This window comes from Exophiala spinifera, assembly GCF_000836115.1.
Source record: "Exophiala spinifera strain CBS 89968 unplaced genomic scaffold supercont1.12, whole genome shotgun sequence".
NCBI lineage: Eukaryota > Fungi > Ascomycota > Eurotiomycetes > Chaetothyriales > Herpotrichiellaceae > Exophiala > Exophiala spinifera.
The window spans coordinates 1-18,261 of record NW_015622524.1 but is presented as its reverse complement, the minus strand read 5'-3'; the positions used below and the strand labels follow the sequence as shown (position 1 = coordinate 18,261).

The 18,261-nt window shown below is 50.2% G+C and overlaps 6 protein-coding genes across 6 annotated transcripts; 4 read left to right on the top strand and 2 right to left on the bottom strand.

The window, feature by feature from the left end:
- Nucleotides 1–37: 37 nt before the first annotated feature.
- Nucleotides 38–1,665, top strand: PV08_12006 (uncharacterized protein; the record flags this gene model as incomplete). Its single annotated transcript, XM_016386313.1, has 3 exons — nt 38–151; nt 227–973; nt 1,024–1,665. 3 exons carry the CDS (start codon nt 38–40, stop codon nt 1,663–1,665), a joined length of 1,503 nt encoding a protein of 500 aa, XP_016229938.1.
- A 598-nt stretch (nt 1,666–2,263) lies between these two features.
- On the bottom strand, nt 2,264–3,864 carry PV08_12005 (uncharacterized protein; the record flags this gene model as incomplete). The annotated part of the gene is made up of 2 exons (XM_016386312.1): nt 2,264–2,832; nt 2,907–3,864. The coding sequence occupies 2 exons, from the start codon at nt 3,862–3,864 to the stop codon at nt 2,264–2,266; spliced, it is 1,527 nt and encodes a 508-aa protein (XP_016229937.1).
- Nucleotides 3,865–4,570: 706 nt separating this feature from the next.
- On the top strand, nt 4,571–5,408 carry PV08_12004 (uncharacterized protein; the record flags this gene model as incomplete). The annotated part of the gene is made up of 2 exons (XM_016386311.1): nt 4,571–4,706; nt 4,765–5,408. 2 exons carry the CDS (start codon nt 4,571–4,573, stop codon nt 5,406–5,408), a joined length of 780 nt encoding a protein of 259 aa, XP_016229936.1.
- Nucleotides 5,409–7,168: 1,760 nt separating this feature from the next.
- Nucleotides 7,169–9,357, top strand: PV08_12003 (uncharacterized protein; the record flags this gene model as incomplete). Its single annotated transcript, XM_016386310.1, has 2 exons — nt 7,169–7,631; nt 7,691–9,357. The coding sequence occupies 2 exons, from the start codon at nt 7,169–7,171 to the stop codon at nt 9,355–9,357; spliced, it is 2,130 nt and encodes a 709-aa protein (XP_016229935.1).
- Nucleotides 9,358–9,687: 330 nt separating this feature from the next.
- PV08_12002 (uncharacterized protein) lies at nt 9,688–10,098 on the bottom strand (the record flags this gene model as incomplete). The annotated part of the gene is made up of 1 exon (XM_016386309.1): nt 9,688–10,098. One exon carries the CDS (start codon nt 10,096–10,098, stop codon nt 9,688–9,690), a length of 411 nt encoding a protein of 136 aa, XP_016229934.1.
- Nucleotides 10,099–11,918: 1,820 nt separating this feature from the next.
- PV08_12001 (uncharacterized protein) lies at nt 11,919–15,462 on the top strand (the record flags this gene model as incomplete). The annotated part of the gene is made up of 3 exons (XM_016386308.1): nt 11,919–14,180; nt 14,255–15,234; nt 15,288–15,462. The coding sequence occupies 3 exons, from the start codon at nt 11,919–11,921 to the stop codon at nt 15,460–15,462; spliced, it is 3,417 nt and encodes a 1,138-aa protein (XP_016229933.1).
- Between the last annotated feature and the right edge of the window lie 2,799 nt (nt 15,463–18,261).

Below are 18,261 nucleotides of genomic sequence, written 5' to 3'. Positions count from 1 at the left end.
CTCCAAGATAATTCCTATGTAACTATCCCGCCGAAAGATGGTATCACGTTCATCTGCCACTGCCATTTGGAGACCATCAGCTGGAGATATTGCTTGCATGATGGTTCTCGCGCTCCTATCCTTCCTCGCTGCCATTGACTCTACAATTTTGGTAACTGTTCTTCCGGTACGGTACTTGGGAAGTTGTTATGGCTCTGCCACAGTGTGTACTGACTGACATATCTAGCTCATTACTCGCCAGCTACATGGCACCACGATCTATGCATTCTGGACTGGCACCTCCTACCTCATGACTTCCGCGATTGCACAGCCCTTTATCTCGACGATATCCGAGCGATTAGGCATCCATATGAGAATGATCTGGTTTTCTGTCAGTGCGTTTGCTGCAGGCTCAATCATCTGTGCCCTGAGCCGGGACTTCATTCCTCTGCTTGCTGGGCGATCTTTACAAGGTTTGGGCGGTGGCGGCATCATCACGCTGGTCCAAATCATATTTGCTCGACTCGTTCCTTTGAGAGAGCGACCTAAATGGTTTTCTATTGTTCTGACCACCTGGGCCGTCGGAAGTGTTGTTGGGCCATTCCTCGGTAGTGTCTTGACAACGACCTCCACCTTTCACTGGATATTCTGGATAAATCTGCCTATCTGTGGACTAGCGCTGGTCGTCATACCGTTCACAATTCCTTCTTTTCGACCAACGGCGCAATGCTCCTGGTCAAAGGTAGACTGGGCAGGCGGAGCGATATTTTTCACAAGTTTAACCAGCGTTCTCCTTGGACTATCTTGGGGAGGGGTGACTTTTCCATGGACCAGTAAATGGACTATATCCAGCGTCACACTTGGGTTTTGCGGAACGCTTCTATTCGGTATCTGGGAACATAACTTCCCAAAGTTCCCTATCTTCCGACCCTCCTTGTTCAATACAGCTTCAAGAATTGCGCTATACTTCTGTTCCTTCTTACAGGGTCTTATTGTAAGTGCAAATGCCTCACGAAAATGCTGGAAGACTGAAACATATACTAGCTATTCTGTCTCTTATACTACGTCCCGCTCTACTTTGCCTCTGCCCAGCAACAAACTCCGATGGTGTCGAGTGCCTGTGTTCTGCCCCTTTCATGTTCATTACTACCGGGAGCCGCCATCACATCCCAAGTCATCACCCGCACAGGTCACTATAAATGGATCCTCGGCATGGGTTGGATTCTAACAATTCTGGGCTCGGGCCTTCTTCTCCTCTTCGAAGAGGATACCGGACCGACGGTATGGATTCTGATCCTACTGATCATTGGAATTGGTAATGGGTGCCTTTTGAGTGCTCTAAACTATCATGTCCAGGCAACGACCGACCCAAGCAGCTCTGCTTCAGGGGCCAGTATGTATACATTCTTTCGCAGCCTTGGAATGTGTGTCGGTGTGACAGTTGGGGGAAACGTGTTTCAAAATGTTATGGCGCATGTTCTGTCCAAAGCAGGCGTTTCAACATCCATTGCCAAAGATGCTGAGGCTTTTATCTATGAGCTCACTCTTCTCGACAATACAGATACGATGCTGCAAAAAATATTGCACGCCTATGTTGGTGGACTTCATGGTGTATTCTATATGCTTCTGGGCGTCAGTATACTCGGTCTCATGGCAAACACATACATTTACGTATATAGCGTTTAGTCGATATCAATAATGTACTCTTGAAGACTCGAATGAGACCAAGCGGCAGCCAGTTCGGATGCAATACCTGGCACCATCCTTGTTCCATGTACACATAATTTGTACTGTCCTGTAACTGGATATAAACTAAGTTATGTATAACTTATATTTACCAACTGGCCTGACCGGAGGCCGCATGCGAACCCGTGACGACTGATACCAAAGAGGCAGGTGTGCCGACTACGGTCGCGACCCTCCCACCTGCAAGGCTGAGCCTCGAAAGGAGGCAGCCTCGTCGTGCTCTATGTGATCTGCGAGTGTCTGCGGTGACGCTATGTATTCTGTATCTCTGCTACTGGTGGTACTTCTTCGGGACGCACATTCAATGTATCTCGTAGCCCTCATTCCTTCCGTCGGTGTTGCCTCTGCAGTAGCGGCACAAAAGCTGGTACACTCAAATATGTCAGGGGTGCTCACGGAAATGTGCCGTGCTAGAGGGAGACACCAGAAAGCAAAACTCCAGAAGCAGTGAGCCACGTTCTTTCAAATCCAAAACGGCGAAGCCACTGAACTTGTACCGAAAACGGTTGGAGAATCCAAAAGGGGTGATCAGGGAATGTCACTCACGGTTGGTGAAGAGGGCTCGACCGGCTGAAGAAAGGTCGTATAGTTCGGTAATGCGCCGAAGTGGGCTGGGCAAGTCTCCAAGTCGCGATTGTTGGGCAATGTCACTGCCATATAGTACAGACGGTTCGACCGGCAGTGGAGGGCCCGTATAGATTGACAAGGCGCGAGTGTAGTATGAGATAGGGCGGAGATTTGAACACTGTATAGGTCTCGGAGTATCCTCCGTCAATAAGGAGCTTTGCTGTCCGTGGGCGTCTTTGGGTTTCAGAGGCCATTCTGCATGACCATACTTTCCCAATGTCGCCCAATCCAGCTCTGCTAGACTTGGAAGGTATCTTGGCTTCTTGTGATACTCGTCGGAGTGGCTCAGACACTTGTTAGGGAGAAAATGGCTTGATATCCGACCATGGCTCTCGGAATGTTGGGCCATTCCAAGCATAGTCATGTCCATCACGCCGAGATCCCGTCCCATGGGGTCCATAGTGGTAGGCTGGGGTTTCATCCATTGAGGACCTGAATCGTATCCTTCACAAGGCAACTTCCGACGAACACAATTAACACCTGAGAGCATGTGAGTAGATGAACCTGACTTGTGATGGCGCCTTATTATGCTAGAGGAGCAGGTAATTACTCACATGACGGGCGATGTTCGTCGCATTTCACTCTTCTTCTGCGACAGGAGAGGCAGCCGGTTGTGGTGCGAGTGAACCACTTTTTCCTTCTCGCCTTATCGTGCGAGATGCTTGCATGTTGTACAGACACATTGCTAACCACAGACGCTGGGCCGATCGTCTCCGTAGGGTTGATCTCATGAATGTCTGATTGGCTCGAGGGCGTAACCTCTTCGTTCAATAGCCCCTGAGACGTCTCAAGAACCTCGAGTTGAGGAATGCTTTCCAATGGATGTTGATGTGCATCACGGAGCCGAGCAAAGCCTTGTTGTGGAGGTGCAGGGGAGTGACGAGACGTAGGCGAGGTCGGCGGAGTACATCGAGGCAAATCATCACCATCGCCACCATCCAATTCTGCTGGTGCTTTAGGATTTTGGGAAAGAAAAAGACCATCGCCGCCACCATCTCGTTCAACATTCTGCTCACAAGGCTCTTCGATGTTCTCCGGCGATCCCGGTGGTGTGACGTGGTGGGCCTGAGCCGTTTCCGGAGCTTTGCTTCCGTGGACTTCTGTTGGATCATAATGATGGAGTTGCTGCTTACAATGCCTGATTACCTGCCGGCCCTTTCTGTTGCGGACGTAGATCCGACCATACTTTGACCATAACTTCAGCAAATCTCCTTCAAAAATATGGCCCTCCGGCTCCCACGTCATAGCCTTGATACCATAACCTTTCCATTTGACGTGATACCGCACTGACTTCTTCCCTCGACGATCCTTCTGGATGCCTACAGCACCGATGAAATCGTACAGGTGTACTTCTTCATCTTGCTCAGAAGGCTGGCGTGGTGGTTCAGAAGCTGTGTCATCCTCAAGAATTGTTTCTACAAACTGCTGTATGACTCGAATGCGTTTGCCTTGGGGCCGATAAGCCACTGAGGAGGAGCCTTGAGCGGATATTTCGTCTAGGTTGTCCTCCATGCCGGCAGAAATGAGATGTCGAGGAACAGTCGATAAATGGTTGGATGGAGTTTGAAGTTCGACGGTCAATAATATATACTAGTTTCAGTTGTCATGTGCAATTATTCTATGCGGCGCTAAGCAGTCCATTAGAGTGCCAGCTGTTAACGCCGAGCACAAGTGGTCGGATCATCAGCCACTACGAGCGCATTAGGGATCGGCGGTCCCTCGGGTTCCAACTAAGTCCACTTAGTCTACTCACCCCATCCCCCAGCCCAGTCAATGCCGCACAATAGCATCACTTCCGCCCGAGCCCGCCTTTCCCATGGTCCACCTACTGTTCGTCCGTGCCCGAGTGAAACATTGTCCATTTGAAAATGTCTGGTCGGCGAGCCAGGGTCAAGGACATGCTATCCAAATCGTACATTGCCCCAGGGACTTGATGATCTCCCAATGGGTAGCCGATATAAAGCTCCCCTCATGAGCGCAAGCCAGATTCCGTGTGGTGTAGTCTGGATTACTGCCTGCGATGCCTTTTCTCCGAAGTTCATCTGATCCAGAGATGCGATTCGCACACAATGATAGACTATTCTAATAATAACTGTCCTATGTTTGATGCAAAGGTGACTCTATTTTTAGAATCTCTCGCGACCATTGTATCGCAGCAGAGTATATAACGTGAATGGCAAGGGCCCATACGGTCATTCGAAGGACAGCAAAAGTAAAAATGACTCTCTTGGCTGGCATAGGCTTGCTACTTTGTTCCTTAACCCTGGTCAATTGCCACACCTGGATTGAGCAATTGTCTCTGGTGGACCAAGATGGTCAACCTGTGGGTGATCCCGGCTTCATTCGCGGCTACGGTAAGAGACTTTCACCAAGTCAGAGCCGTTGGAATGCACGCTGACGGAGAATAATCAGTACCGAGGACCACACCTGGATTTGTCGATGGAGACAACACGTATCTGCTTCCCCAAGCTCCAGCATTAACTTTTCAAGACTCAGATCTAATGTGCAAGTTGACTCAGACGCAAGGTAATCAAAGTGGAGGATCTGTCTTGATGGCCCCGCAAGGTAGTAGTGTACTTCTGCGATACCTGGAAAATGGCCACATCACCCAGCCAGACGTTCCTCCGAATAAACCCACACCAGGCCAAGTCTCGGTGTACGCCACCACCCAAGCTCGGGATGATGACAAATTTACCGCTATTCATGGCCAGTGGACCGCTGATAAGACTGGAGGTGACCAACGTGGCCTGCTCTTGACGAGCACACCATTCGATGACGGTCGGTGTTTTCAGTTTGATCCTACTGGCCACAGTGAAATCGCCACCACCCGAAGCAATACATTCGGTCCAGGACCATCAATCACCGAGGCACCCAACCGATGGTGTGGAACCACCATCGAGCTGAACGATGAAACCGGTATCCCGTTTGCCAACGGGACCCTTCTCACACTCTATTGGGTGTGGGATTGGCCAAGCATCGTACCTGGGAATCCTGGAACCCCCCCGGCTATATTGAATGAAACTTACACATCTTGCATGGAGGTGGAGATCATCTGAGGGTATTTGGAAATCGATAATGAATGTGCCAATGAATGTCGGGGCCATTCATAGGCTACAGTATGACTCTTGCTTGTAATAGAGTGAACCGGAAACTTTGAATCTCGTGTTGGATGTTGACTTTGGTGGGCTTTTGATAGAGAAAATTGAGACGGCATACCCGGAGTTTTTAGCAGTCTGGTGACTACCGAGGAAGTAGAAGTACTGTATATACACATCGAACTGACATTCTAAAAGCTTCCTTACGTTACAACTTCCAAACACGGATTCCATGAGACTTTCACAGTATCATGATAGTTGTTGAGCCTCATATCACCACATTCCCCTCAGCATCGATATACCATTGGTATGGCGAGGCTGAGCTTAGCTCAACCGGCTGGGCCTCCGTAAAACCACTTAAAACATTTACAAGGACCAAAAAAGGTGAAAAGAGCGCCTCTGTCATATTACGACTTTGGTTTTCAAACCTGGCTGATGGATCTCGCCTTCCATGCCTATGAGGCGAATGAAGTTCATCAGTAGGACCGAGTGATTTGGTGAGTCCATCCGAGCGTTGTGGGGATGCAGCGAATGTCAATGGAACCTTGTTCCAGAATGCTTCGTTGATAATGGATCTTGACATTGAGGTTCTTGGTCCGTTTGTGAACCCCAGGGTTGTGTGTGAGAGCAAAAGTTACAGGTGAAGGTTAACTAATGGGAGAGAGATCGGCGGGATAGTGATACAACATCCACCGTGACATTCTACCTAGTTCTAAACAGGCTATCCTTGCTTCTATACAGTAGACTCAGCTAACGGCATTGATAATCCTGGACCACCTAAATCTCAGGACCGGCATCATGGTCCATTCCTTCTGACGCCACGTACACAACCGTGACATGATAGTTACCGAGTTTGTGTCTGGTCACCCTAACCAAATAGAGTACGAAGGATAACTATGATAAGAGGAACGGATGCCCCAGACGATGTATTTGTCAATGAGCTTCCATCGACTCCATGAGTGGCGAGTGCTGGTATGGTTGTAAATGGCTCGAGGTGTGTAGGGGTACTTTTCATAGCAGATGTTGACAAAGACGGTATGAACGCACTCGTAGCCGGAACTGTCGTTGCGAGCAACCCACTGGAGTTGATTGACATTGACATGGAACTTCTCAAGGTCGGTGTGACTGATGATGTCGGTACAGTACTCAGCAGAGTTGGGAGAGGTCCGTCGGCAGAAGGGATTCTCGGGGTCAAAGATGTGTCTATGTTCCCTTCATCTTTGATGGTGACGTTGACGGTGAACACGGAGGAATTTCCCCCAATGTTAATATCAATCTCGGGAGAGTCCAAGTTGAGCGTTGCATTGGCAGCTTGTCCTTTGGGTACAAATGTTGGTAGCCTCATATTGTGAAGTGTGGTAATGTTTGGCAAAATGTTCTCGGAGAAGAGCTGTTTTCTGACGAATCTGAATGGAAGGAAACTCAGCGAGTAGTCTTATACTGTATCTCAAAGTATCTAAATTTAGCAAAAGTAAAAATAGACCCGTCTGTTGCTATTCTTACCTATGGCATAGGACGCCTCTGCCCTTTAAAAGGAGTGTACTCTCAGTCTGCACCTGTTCTTTCCTCTTCCAACACATCTACCCTACTTCAACTCTCTGGCTTGAGAATCTTTTGAGTCACTCCTAGTTCAAGCTTGCTCCGTTTTGCTGTCGTTGACTATACTGTTGCAACTTTTGTCATCAAAGCACCACATCACCCCGAGGCAAACTCCCCCAAAAATGAGCTCTGGAAACAGTGCGCCTAGTAACAATCCGCAGCAGCATAAAGCACTTGGTGATGGTGAGGCCAGTAAAGCACATGGAGAAAATGGCAAGACAGATCAACAAGCTAACCCTGTCGGCTATCCCCCTCTTCCCCCACTTGAGGGCTCAAGCCCCACGCCAGACTCAGATGGCGACGTACCTATGGCAGATACTGGGGTGAAAGCCGCCAACGAAGGTTCGGGTGGAGGGGCAAAACCGGGGGGGAAATCCTCTAACAAAAAGACCGGGAGAAAATATACCAAAGAACAACGAGAGGAGGTAAACCGTGTCTTGAACTGTAAGGACACAGATCTTTATCAGCTGCTAGACCTGCCTCCACATACGGTTGACTTCAATATCCGGAAGAACTACCTCAAAATCTCAACGTTGATTCACCCCGATAAAAATGCTGACAAAGAGACCACCACGGCATTTCAGAGTAAGTGCTACGTCTCTGCATATTCCTCCAGAGAAAAACTAGGCTAACAGTGCGTCCAGGGGTGAACGCAGCCTACGAAGTCCTAAGCAATCCACAGAAGAAAAGGGAGTATGACGCCAAACTACGAACTAACCAGGCTGATGAAGCCAACAATAACCAGGACGGAACATTCGGTGAAGAATTTGGGCCTAACGCTTGGGGCGATGATTCGGACTCTGATGATTCCTCTGATGATTCCTCTGACGAGGACAATGTCGATAACGGTGAGCAGGTTCCGGATGAGTTTAGACTGAGGATTTATGAGCAAGCCACGCCCCACGTGAACAAGCTATTGGCGAAATATAAGGATTCGTCCAGCCAGGACGAAATTGAGCTACTCAACCAAAAGATCAGAGGAAAGAATGAAGGAGACCGTCTGCCCAATAAAGAGAGCTTCCTGATCCGAACCGAGGTCTTGCGCGCCATTGGATTGGAGATGTCGCACGTGAAGTCCCGCCTGAAGAAGAACCCCAAAGATGAGGATGCATTCAACCAGCTGGTCTCACTTGATAAGCAGTTGAAGAAACTCTGTAGAAACAACCATTACCCAGAAAGTTGGAGACTCAATATTCCCGATGATTGGCGCCAGAGGGTCGAGGAGTACGAAGCTGCTGAAGGAGGAGGAAAAGGAAAGGGCAAAGATGGCAACAGTGGGCCATCGGGGGCACGGTCAGAGAAGGCAAGCGGCACCAAATCAGGATCCTCTAACGAAACTCCACAGCATACTGGCTCTGCAAGGGCACGGTCAGAGAAGACAAGCCGGACCAAATCAGGATCCTCAAACGAACCTTCACAGTCCACAAACCCGGGTGTAGAAGAGGTTCCCTCTGGAGAGTCCAACACAATGGCCAAAAAACCGTATTGGGAACCTGGCTTGACGAAGGACGGTGAGAAAATCTTGGGCTACCGACCCTTCTGTCGAAGAGATCGGAGGACAGGTGTCGAAATTATGTTCGGCGTTCAATTTGTGGTCGAACAGCGAGGATCGGACAACCCCGTCATCCTACTTTCGGGAACGGAAGTCGGTCACCGTGCAACAAATGCTTATTTTGACTTGCCTGCGTCAGAGCGAAAAGACATTCGATATTCTGATCGAAAATATTCCTACGAGGACGTGGCAAACTTCGAAGAGCTCCTCGGGTTTGCGACGAAAAAGATGGAATGTATGACACTCTCCGAGCCGGCCACTGGTTACGGCTTAGTTAAATTCAAGAACGGTGAGACTGACATCCTAAGTCGAACGGCCTTGAGGAAGATGCTTGGTAAGAAGGATGCGGATGATGAAATCAAAGTGTTCGCCCCGTCATCGCACCTCATTGAGCCGCCTCCGGTCAAGGGCCAGCTAACGTCAGGCTCAGATGGGCCAGGGAAGACGGAGCTGCGTGCTCGGCTCAGGGGCAAGGTAACGTCAGGCTCAGATGGGCTAGGGAAGACGGAGCGGCGTGCTCGGCTCAGGGGCAAGGTAATGCCAGGCTCAGATGGGCCAGGGGAGATGGATTTGCGTGCTTTCGAAACCGATGACCCGGAAGAGTTGTTCATTCCAGAACAGAAACCCAGGAAACGGAAAGGCTCAAAGGCCGCGAAAGGCCTACTAGAGTCCACCCCTCCAGAGAACTCCGATCTGATGGCTGCGATCATGGCTCAACTTGCGCGGTTGGAACAGAAAGTGTTGCAACTCTCCGACTGAAATGAAATCAGCGGCTGGTATGGATGGTTTGGGATTCTTCAATGGCGTAATTGCTCTTATACTTTCAACTGAATGAAGGATAGTTTGCTACAAAGGAGTGCCGGCGTTTGAGGATTTGGTCGGATATGGGTGCTTGGGCTTTCATACTCGCGCTTTCATAGTCGAAGTATCTAGGATAGACTTTCAATAGTTGATCTCCATGCTACAGGAACCCGCATTTGTGAACATGACCATACACGTCGCTCGAATTGGTTTCTGTAAGATCCTTCCTATACACTGAGTTGTTCACGTATTCACTGAATCCTTGCATTTTGCTCTCCGACGGACTGATTAAACCTGCCAATTCATAAGATCATCGTCATGTTCGGGTGCTTGATGTTCCGGTAGTTTAGACACATCGTCGTCGATTCGGTTCGATGTTGTTGACAGGTCTTTTTCATGAGCTTCCTCCGTAGAGTCTGCCCATAGTGCGAAATCACTCGTCGATTGATCACTCCAGCTCATGTATTCCTGGTAGAAGGGGATTGGATCATTGGCCATGGTCGGAACAAAATCCTGAGGTAGTCTGGGGTCTAGCCCAGAATACCCTGAGGAGCCACACAGACACGGTTGAGTGTTCAGATAATAACAACCAGAGGAATTTGTGTGTGGCAGCCATGTGCCAGGAGCGAGAATGACAGAGAGGGGTGGCTGTCTGAAGGCAACAGCAATCGGGATTGTGACGGCTGCAGAGGCTGGCATGATGGTTGGACAGATGGAGATGGCAGGAGTGCTCAGACAACACCAAGAGTGGTTCAAATCATAGTTAATCTGCCACCAAGCACTAGCGGACGAAGAAGCGTCCGAGCTCGACGGATATGGTTCGGCTATCGGCTGTTGGCCCGCGTCGACTTGCCCGTTGTAGCACCATTGATTCATCTCGTAGTCCCCTAGGTTGATTGTACTTTTGAAGGCGTGTTACAGCACACCTTCAGCATTCGGGGACTGCTTATATTCTTTTCATGGAACCTGAACTCTTGAGGCAGGCCCCTCCTATGCCCAGTGGCGACCGGCATAACGTGCCGATGTCAAGCAGCGAGCTTCGATTTTCAAATCGGTGATCGTAATAATAAAAAAAATATTCGAAACTGTCAACAGCTTCCCCGGCCGCAATGGCGCAATGGCCCGTAACTCGGAGCTTCCCCATAGGCCTTTTGAATCTGCTTAGGCCTTTTCGAGCGATAATGCATCCGCCACTTGCTCCTTTACCGAAAGTGGCATAGTCGCATCCGCCTCGCCTGCGTCGATCTACAAGCCTCCCTGTAAGCGTGTTCTCTACCATTGGATGAGTAGGAGCAGAGTGGCACATACACGCGACCTACGAACTGACGTGCCGGACTATTGATTCTGCGGATCAAAGCATCCACCAATCATTTATCATAACCGCAAGGAACGCGAGTGTGCCAAGCCCCTTACGGGAAGGCTATTTGGGCGGCTCTTGACTACGTTCACAGAAGGGCACCCCAACCTCAGTTGCGGCTCAACACTATCGTACTGTATTGCTCTCTTGTCGACATGCAGGAGTGTCCGGAAAATTATGTGGTCCAGACACCCGCATGAATACCCCGGCTCCATTGTCTAGGCATATTACGTGAGATACGCCGAATAAGTTCCAACGGGGAAAAAAGTGACTAGCTTGAGTCCATACAAACCATGTCTTATAATATCGCCGAGTCCAGGGCCAACGAGAATCATTCGTGTCTTTGAATTTTATCAGTGAAATGCTGTATCATTGGACTCTCTTTCAATCTCCAATCGTTCATCGATATGCTCGCCGCCCCTCATGAATCAGTTGGCCACTGTGTCGGCTGCTCTATCACCAACTTTGTCGTGGGCCATACTCCATCAGCGGTACAGTATCTCCAACCACGTCTTTGCCCTTCATCAGGGAAGTACTGTATTACTGGACTCTCTTTCAGTAACCCACCCGTTCGTCGATATGCTGGTCTCCCTCATGAATCAGTTGGCCGCTGTGTCGGCCACTCTAACACCAAATTGTCCCGGGCATGCCCCCAGAATCTTCGCCCTTGCCACGGAAGAAGGGATCTCAACCATCTTCAAATGGCCGTTGCCTGCACCCTCGACATGCACCCTCTGCGTGGTGATGCTTGTGGGGGCAGCAGTCACACAACCAGACGAACATGGGTTCACACACTTCCCTCCTGATCAGGACGCTGCTCCATGACTCCAGTCATGATGCCTTTCCCCCCACTCTGCTTGCAGTCAGGAAGATGAGATGAGTGTATGTCCTGTACATGGGTTGCTCTTCTTAGACTTGGACATGCCACCTCGACTGTACTCTTGTTTGTCTCTCTTCCTGCGAGGCAATCCTGGCACATTTTGAGGCACATGGAACCAATGCACCTTTGACTCTCCATCGTGCATCTCGCAAGGCCTTCGCGGTTCTATCCTCAAGATACTCAACAATGCTCAAGTTCCCGTCGGACCCTGGCCGCTGGCCACCGTGGCCTCACTCGGACAAAGGGTACGAGAAGTTCTCCATCGATGGCCCTACGGTTTCAATGCTTCCGGATATCTCTCGTTTGTCGTTTGGAGAGGTTCATCAGCAACGATTGAAACAACAAGGACCTGTCATCAAAGGCCGCACAGTAACTCTGGCAAGAGCAGACTGGACCAATGCAAATGACCCCGTACAAGGGACAACGACAGTATTGGATCCTTCGTGGGAGTCTTTCGAGGAGCCCATCCTAATTGAAAAATGTGAAGATATCATAACCAAGTATAGGGCTGTCAAATCTGGCTCTCTCGACTATGTAACGTGCTCGGCACAGCATCCTCGCCGACGTGCTGCCTTGGGACTTCCAAAGACCCCTCTGTCTACCAGCCGGCGCCTTCTATCCACTCACAGTCACATCCCCGGTATCCATTCGAGTCATGTTCGGGTCAACCTAGGAACATCTTTCGTCTTCCTGCACAAACAAGAGGTGGATCTTCAATCTGTTACAATTCTTTGGAGTGGCGACCCAATCCTTTGGATCGTCGTCCCACCGAGGCAAGCTTCCGTCCTGGAGGGACGGCTCGCGGAGAATCTGAAACTTCCGCAAGTCTGTAGCCAGTTTGTCCGTCATAGCAATCTCCTGGTGCCGCCGTCGGTGCTGTACGAGTGGGGGATCAGCTTTAACATTTTCCTCCAGCGACCCGGAGAGGTCGTGCGAACGGATTACCTGAGCTATCAGTGGGCATGGAATACCGGCACCAACGTCGTCGAGAGCATCAGCTACTGTGAAGCAGATTGGTCTCCCTCACCCATGTATCGACATTGCCGGAAGTCCAACCGCAATTGTGGTTCGAATCCCATCACGGCCGGGGCTATGGAACTCGGCGAATATCGTCCACTAGAAGTTGTGGAGGAATGGGACGAAGACATCATCGATCCCCAAGATGATGAAGTCACAACTACAGGTCATGATAGTGACTCTCAGTCGGAGTCCGTCGTCGTCTCGTCAACGCCTGGTTCGCCTTCTGGTGAATCTCCTTCCGGTGAGGAGTCTCCAGCCAAACTGGAACTCAAAGCAAACAATGCTTCCTCAGGCCATCCTACAAATCGACCTCTTCAAACTACCGTGGAAAGTGAGAATGAGGACGATGAGATGGAAGACGTCGAAGACGATTCATCTCCTGCACAAGAACCCGATCTGCAGACACCTTCTAGTGACTCCAGTCCGACTGAGACCCCGGCCGACGTACCTATGGGCCAGGATTCTGACGACGATACGGATGACGACGCAAGGGGCTCTGCATACTCTCAGCCAGTGTCATCACCGAGGAATCAGCGTTCGGTCGCCGGAAGAATCCCAGAACATGCATGGCAACCTAGGACTGAGGAGTTTTACATCAATACAGACTTCTTCTGCAAGCACACCCGTCGACCGGCCCCGCTTCCGACATTTTCCCCTGGGTCACCGACAGACTCCCCGACGGGTGGCTTGAGTGACCTCTTCGTCGCTAACAGCGATGAACCTGCATTATCTGAGCAAGGGGAGACCAAAATCGGATCTGGTTTAGAGAAATCCGCCCCTGAGACGTCCGATCTCTTCCCACCGTCTCCCTCGTTGTTTCCGGCCCTGTCCGTTTCATCCTCAGAACCGTCAGGAACACCACATTCCCATCCGGATCCCCCAACACAGTACCGCTCTTCTGGCAGTGGTATGTCTCCGAATGTACAGGTGGCAGAAACTACGATGAACTCCATGTCTTCTTCTCAGGCAAGCTCACCACTCTTCTCTGGAGTTGTAGAGAGCAGGCATTCATGCAATACACCTCCCAGCACTGCTCAGACGGCTCAATGCGTGGCTGTAACGTTTCCGAGGCTCGATCGAAAATTACCAGAAGAAGAAACGATCCATGATATCGATAGGCTGATTGAGCTTGGACGCCGAAACCGTGATTCGATTCCTTGGATCACCACTAATCCAGAGGCGGTTGAGCGCATGTTGAATACGTTTCGACCGGGCCAGTGGCTAAATGACGATGCAGTGATGGAATGCCTCTACCGCATGACCATGGGCCGACGTGATGTGCACGTCGTAGAGTCTCATGATTTCAATGCGGCCTACATCCAGAAGAACCCGTCCAGAATCTGCAGGTGGCAGACACCCTCGATGGTTTTGGTTCCCGTTCATATCGAGGAGACAAGCCATTGGTTTCTCGTGAGCTTGGATTTCACTCACCATCAACTTACGGTGCATGACCATGAGAGTGAGAGGGCCATATCCGTGGCTGTTTTCATCCTTTCCGGCGCACCAGAGCTCAGTGGGTGGACGGTGAGATGCAGTTTGGCAAGTTCTCCTACAGTTTTACTTCCGCTCAATCTGACCAACTCCGTCTAATCGTTTAGGGTTCAATCAATGACGGCAATAACTGCGGTGTCATTCTGCTCCACGAAGCGGACAAAATCTTGGGACACACGGACCCAGGACCAACCGACTTCGTCACTCTGCGGAGACGTTACATACAATTGATTGTGGCTGGTCGACGGACGGAATCTCCCCAGGCTCCCTCGCCCCTTTCCGGCAATGTCAGTACCACCGGTGCTTCATCTTGGGGGATAGTCAGCCCCAGCCCTGGTCCCTGGATGGAAACGAAACCGAAATTCAAAGACCTGCCACCTCAGATCAGGATAAAGTTTATTGCCTCCTGCATGGGATGTAAAGAGGTCTTAGAGGACTTCCGAGATCTGGTCTATATTATGAAAGACCAGTCACTTCGAGTCCACAGTGACACTCAAAGGACCATGCAGCTGTACAACAGTAGTCGGAGTCTCCGGCAAGATGTCCTTTCCGGTCGTACCCCTTCCAACGCTACCATTCAGAACACTTTAAGACTCTACGACACTATCAGCTCGCCTGGGCATACTTCAGAAGCTCTCTATACCAGCACTCCAGGACGTGACCAAGATGGTCTACAGGTAGCGGTTCAACTGTATACCCGAAGCCGCGGCTATGCGAAGCTCGGGAGCCTGACACGAGAATTTGGGGCGCTGTGTATTAATTCCACATATCGTGCACTAGTGAGAATCCTTAGCACCAAGTCGAGGCAAGGCGTATCCGAAGATGTCGAGATGCAGATATCAGATCAAACGGAGCCAGCCAAGAAGGGCCAGGGGTCAGATACACGTACCTACAAGTACATGTTGAGAAGTACCGGGCAAGACAAGGACCCTAAAGCCCTGCGTCGTCTTCAGAAGGCCAATTACCGAGGAAGTTGTCTACACCATTTCGAAGATATCTGCGAGCGTGAACGGCCGCTGTGGATGCTGCGACCTATAAGAACGATTTCATGTCCTCTGGATCCTGATTACACAATCAGGCCCGCTTTGTGAGTGTGCCGCCAGTCTTGTTATCGGAAAGCACGTACTTATTTGTTCCCAGCTACGAAAATCTTAACAAACATAATATTCAGACGTTGGTTAACCTGGTCAAGGATAGTAATCCTCGACTTTGGAATTTTCTACCACGCTTTGAGCAAGGGATTGAGCGAATGCTCGGAGGTGAAGGTGTTGATGACGGATTCATTTTGGAGTTTGAAAATCTCTTCTCGGATTAAATGGATTCAGCTTTACCGGCGTCTGTGGAGTGCCCATGGATGTTATTTCGAGTATGCAAAATATCGTAGTACTGTACTGTATCAACGGCACAGTTGTCACTGAATCGGGGCTCTTCTGATGACGGTCGGTAGAGTCCCTGAACGTTGCACAACCAAAACAAAAGAGGCCCCGGCAGATTTTCCGCTCGGATTCTGGCCATCATCCATTACTCTACCCCCCTCCGCTGCCATCCTGTCTCATTCCTCAACATGGTTAGCAGCTAGGGTTCTCCAAGACACAACATTCGCTATCATCTTTTCCTTCCGACACCCACCGAGCAATTCGTCCTCGGATTCCGACGATAAAGTGCAAGGGAGTGCAAGGCGAACTCTACAGTAGTGTAAAGAGCCACCGGGAGGAGAAATGTGAAGAAGAATGGAAAGAAGATTGGGGAGGAGGACAGGAATTCGCGTCGCCCTCAGAATTGTCTGAGCCACCTACATTATTGATGATAAGCCTCTTCCCCACAGGTAGAACAAAAGGACCATGATGATGGTCAAATGTGGAACTGAAAAAGAGCTTCGCACGGCAACATGATGTTGTACAGATGGTTCCGCCTGTCCCCTATTGGCCTCTATCGAAATCTTATTACTTGTCGTCCCATTTTTCTCGTATATGCAAGTCCAGGTTTAGGAGGGTGACATCGTCCAGTGAGAGAAGGTCGAGCTATCGATTGAGTCGCAAATATCTCATGACGTGAAGAGCATGCTGTAGCAGCGGGGTTGTGCAGATGTTGGGGACTGGTTGCAGTGCACTTGCAAGGACCTCTACTCAGAGCTGGACGTGCGCGCGTAGAAACAGCACGGGCCATCATCTGCTCAAAGTAGTCTCGAAGAGATGTCCTCGCCAATCATTCTTCATTCACCTCGCCTCGCGATACCCTGTCCATAAAACCAACGTGGAGTACGGAGCACCATCGTCCACATCGAGGATCGGGAGATGCAGCATAGGAGTAGTCTCTTGATCAGGTCAGGGGTGAGTCGAGGAGCAGCATCGCCGAAGTGCTTTTGTCTTACATGTGGCCTTTCAACCTGTTACTAATCTTGATTTAGAACCAACCCGCACAGTCAAACTCTATTGTCTAGGGAAGTCCTTCCGCGAGAGTCTATGAGGTGTCAGCCATAAGACTAATGCAGCAAGGTAGTCCACAATTCAAAAGTCTTTGGATTATGTCTTTGAATGATACTACACAGAAAAGCCCTCTGCAGGTACTGTGTTGCAATGTTCGACAGACCGAAGTTTCAGTTATTTGAGCAAAGTTTTAGCACAAACGCTGACTCCGTCTTTTTCGTGTGGCCTTGTGCCAGGTACTGTAGTTCCATTTTCTATGCTGAACTCTACGGCATGTCATGGATGTAGATCCTGGGGACGCAAATTACGACCGTGAAGCGGCTACCCGAAACGATCTACGGAGTAGCTTCAGACCTTCTCGCTTCAATGGTGATCTGTTCTGCCCTCTATATGTCCGCACTAACTCCTTTCGACAGGTGTGCAAGAGCGCGACTCGACGGGACGGCCATTTCTTGCGTATTCAAGCCAAAGCCAGGGGAAGGTTTTAGTCTAGAAACTGCTGAATATGCCCAGCCAGATCCGACCTTGCTCCATACAGGACAAACTTGCCAAGTCATACAGCAGCGCGAACAATCAAAGCCTCCAAAGCCCTGAAGCGGTCTTAGCCTATCCCGAAGCGCCTTGTTTCGAACCCTCCGAAAGAGTCAACTCCTCGACCATGGCATACGCGCCCGGTATTTTAAGAAAACCAAAGATGATACCTTTACCCCTGACGCTTGTTGAGCCGCGCCCTCAACAGGTTGTCGGTGGTGTTATAAGGAACCTCACTGGGGACCTTTGACAGCCTTTGCTCCTGCCCAGACTCTACGAACCTCAAATTCACGCCTTCACTACATGCCATGAAGGAAAGAGCATATCAACCCTTAAGAAGAACCATTGCCGAGCATCCCTGGGAGGATACCACAGGTCGAAAGCCAAAAAGCCGCGCTCTGAGAAGAGTCGGCCGCGATTCGGAAAATGTGGATCCACGCGAGATCATGCATATTCACGAGAAACCTCGTGCTCGGATACACCAGCGAACCCGCACGCCCCTGGCCGTCCTCTCTTCCAACATTAAATACCCTCGCCAGGCATGCAAGCTACATTCGAGGTGTAAATCAACTTTCCAGGACAACCATTATGATCCTAAGGAACACCATACCCTCCTTTTTACTCTTTGGAAAGAGTGCCATTCCCGACGGCCGAGATTTCAACCAACCCGCGTTCAAGCGCACCGAAGCTAGTGCAAATGTCCTTTCAGGGTCGGCGACCGCGAAAGGTTCAATGTCGGCGCGGCAGCCAATGAAGGCTAGACATATCTTTCCGCGACGATCCAAGAAGCCAAGTCAAGACAATAAGTCGACATCTGCGGGCTGCATGGTCCCGTACCCAACGGTTATCGCTGCCGATAATCCCACAGTCCCGTGCCCGGACTCGCATGCCGGTAATTCTTCCCAAGGATGATCGATTTCGACTGTACAGAGCTTGATGCGGGCGCATAATGTAGGAGAATGATAGGTCAAACACCGACCATTGAGTTCAAAGAACTTGACAGCGCAGCTACTACAGTCGTGTACTTCAGAGAGGAGCACAATCAGTACTGTATCGCCCGGTTCTTGACTTAAACTGAGGGATGGCCTCATCGTCCCCATAGTTTCTTAGATCGCTGCCCAAGTTGTTCTGTAAACGTCTGCAGTGAAATCATCAAT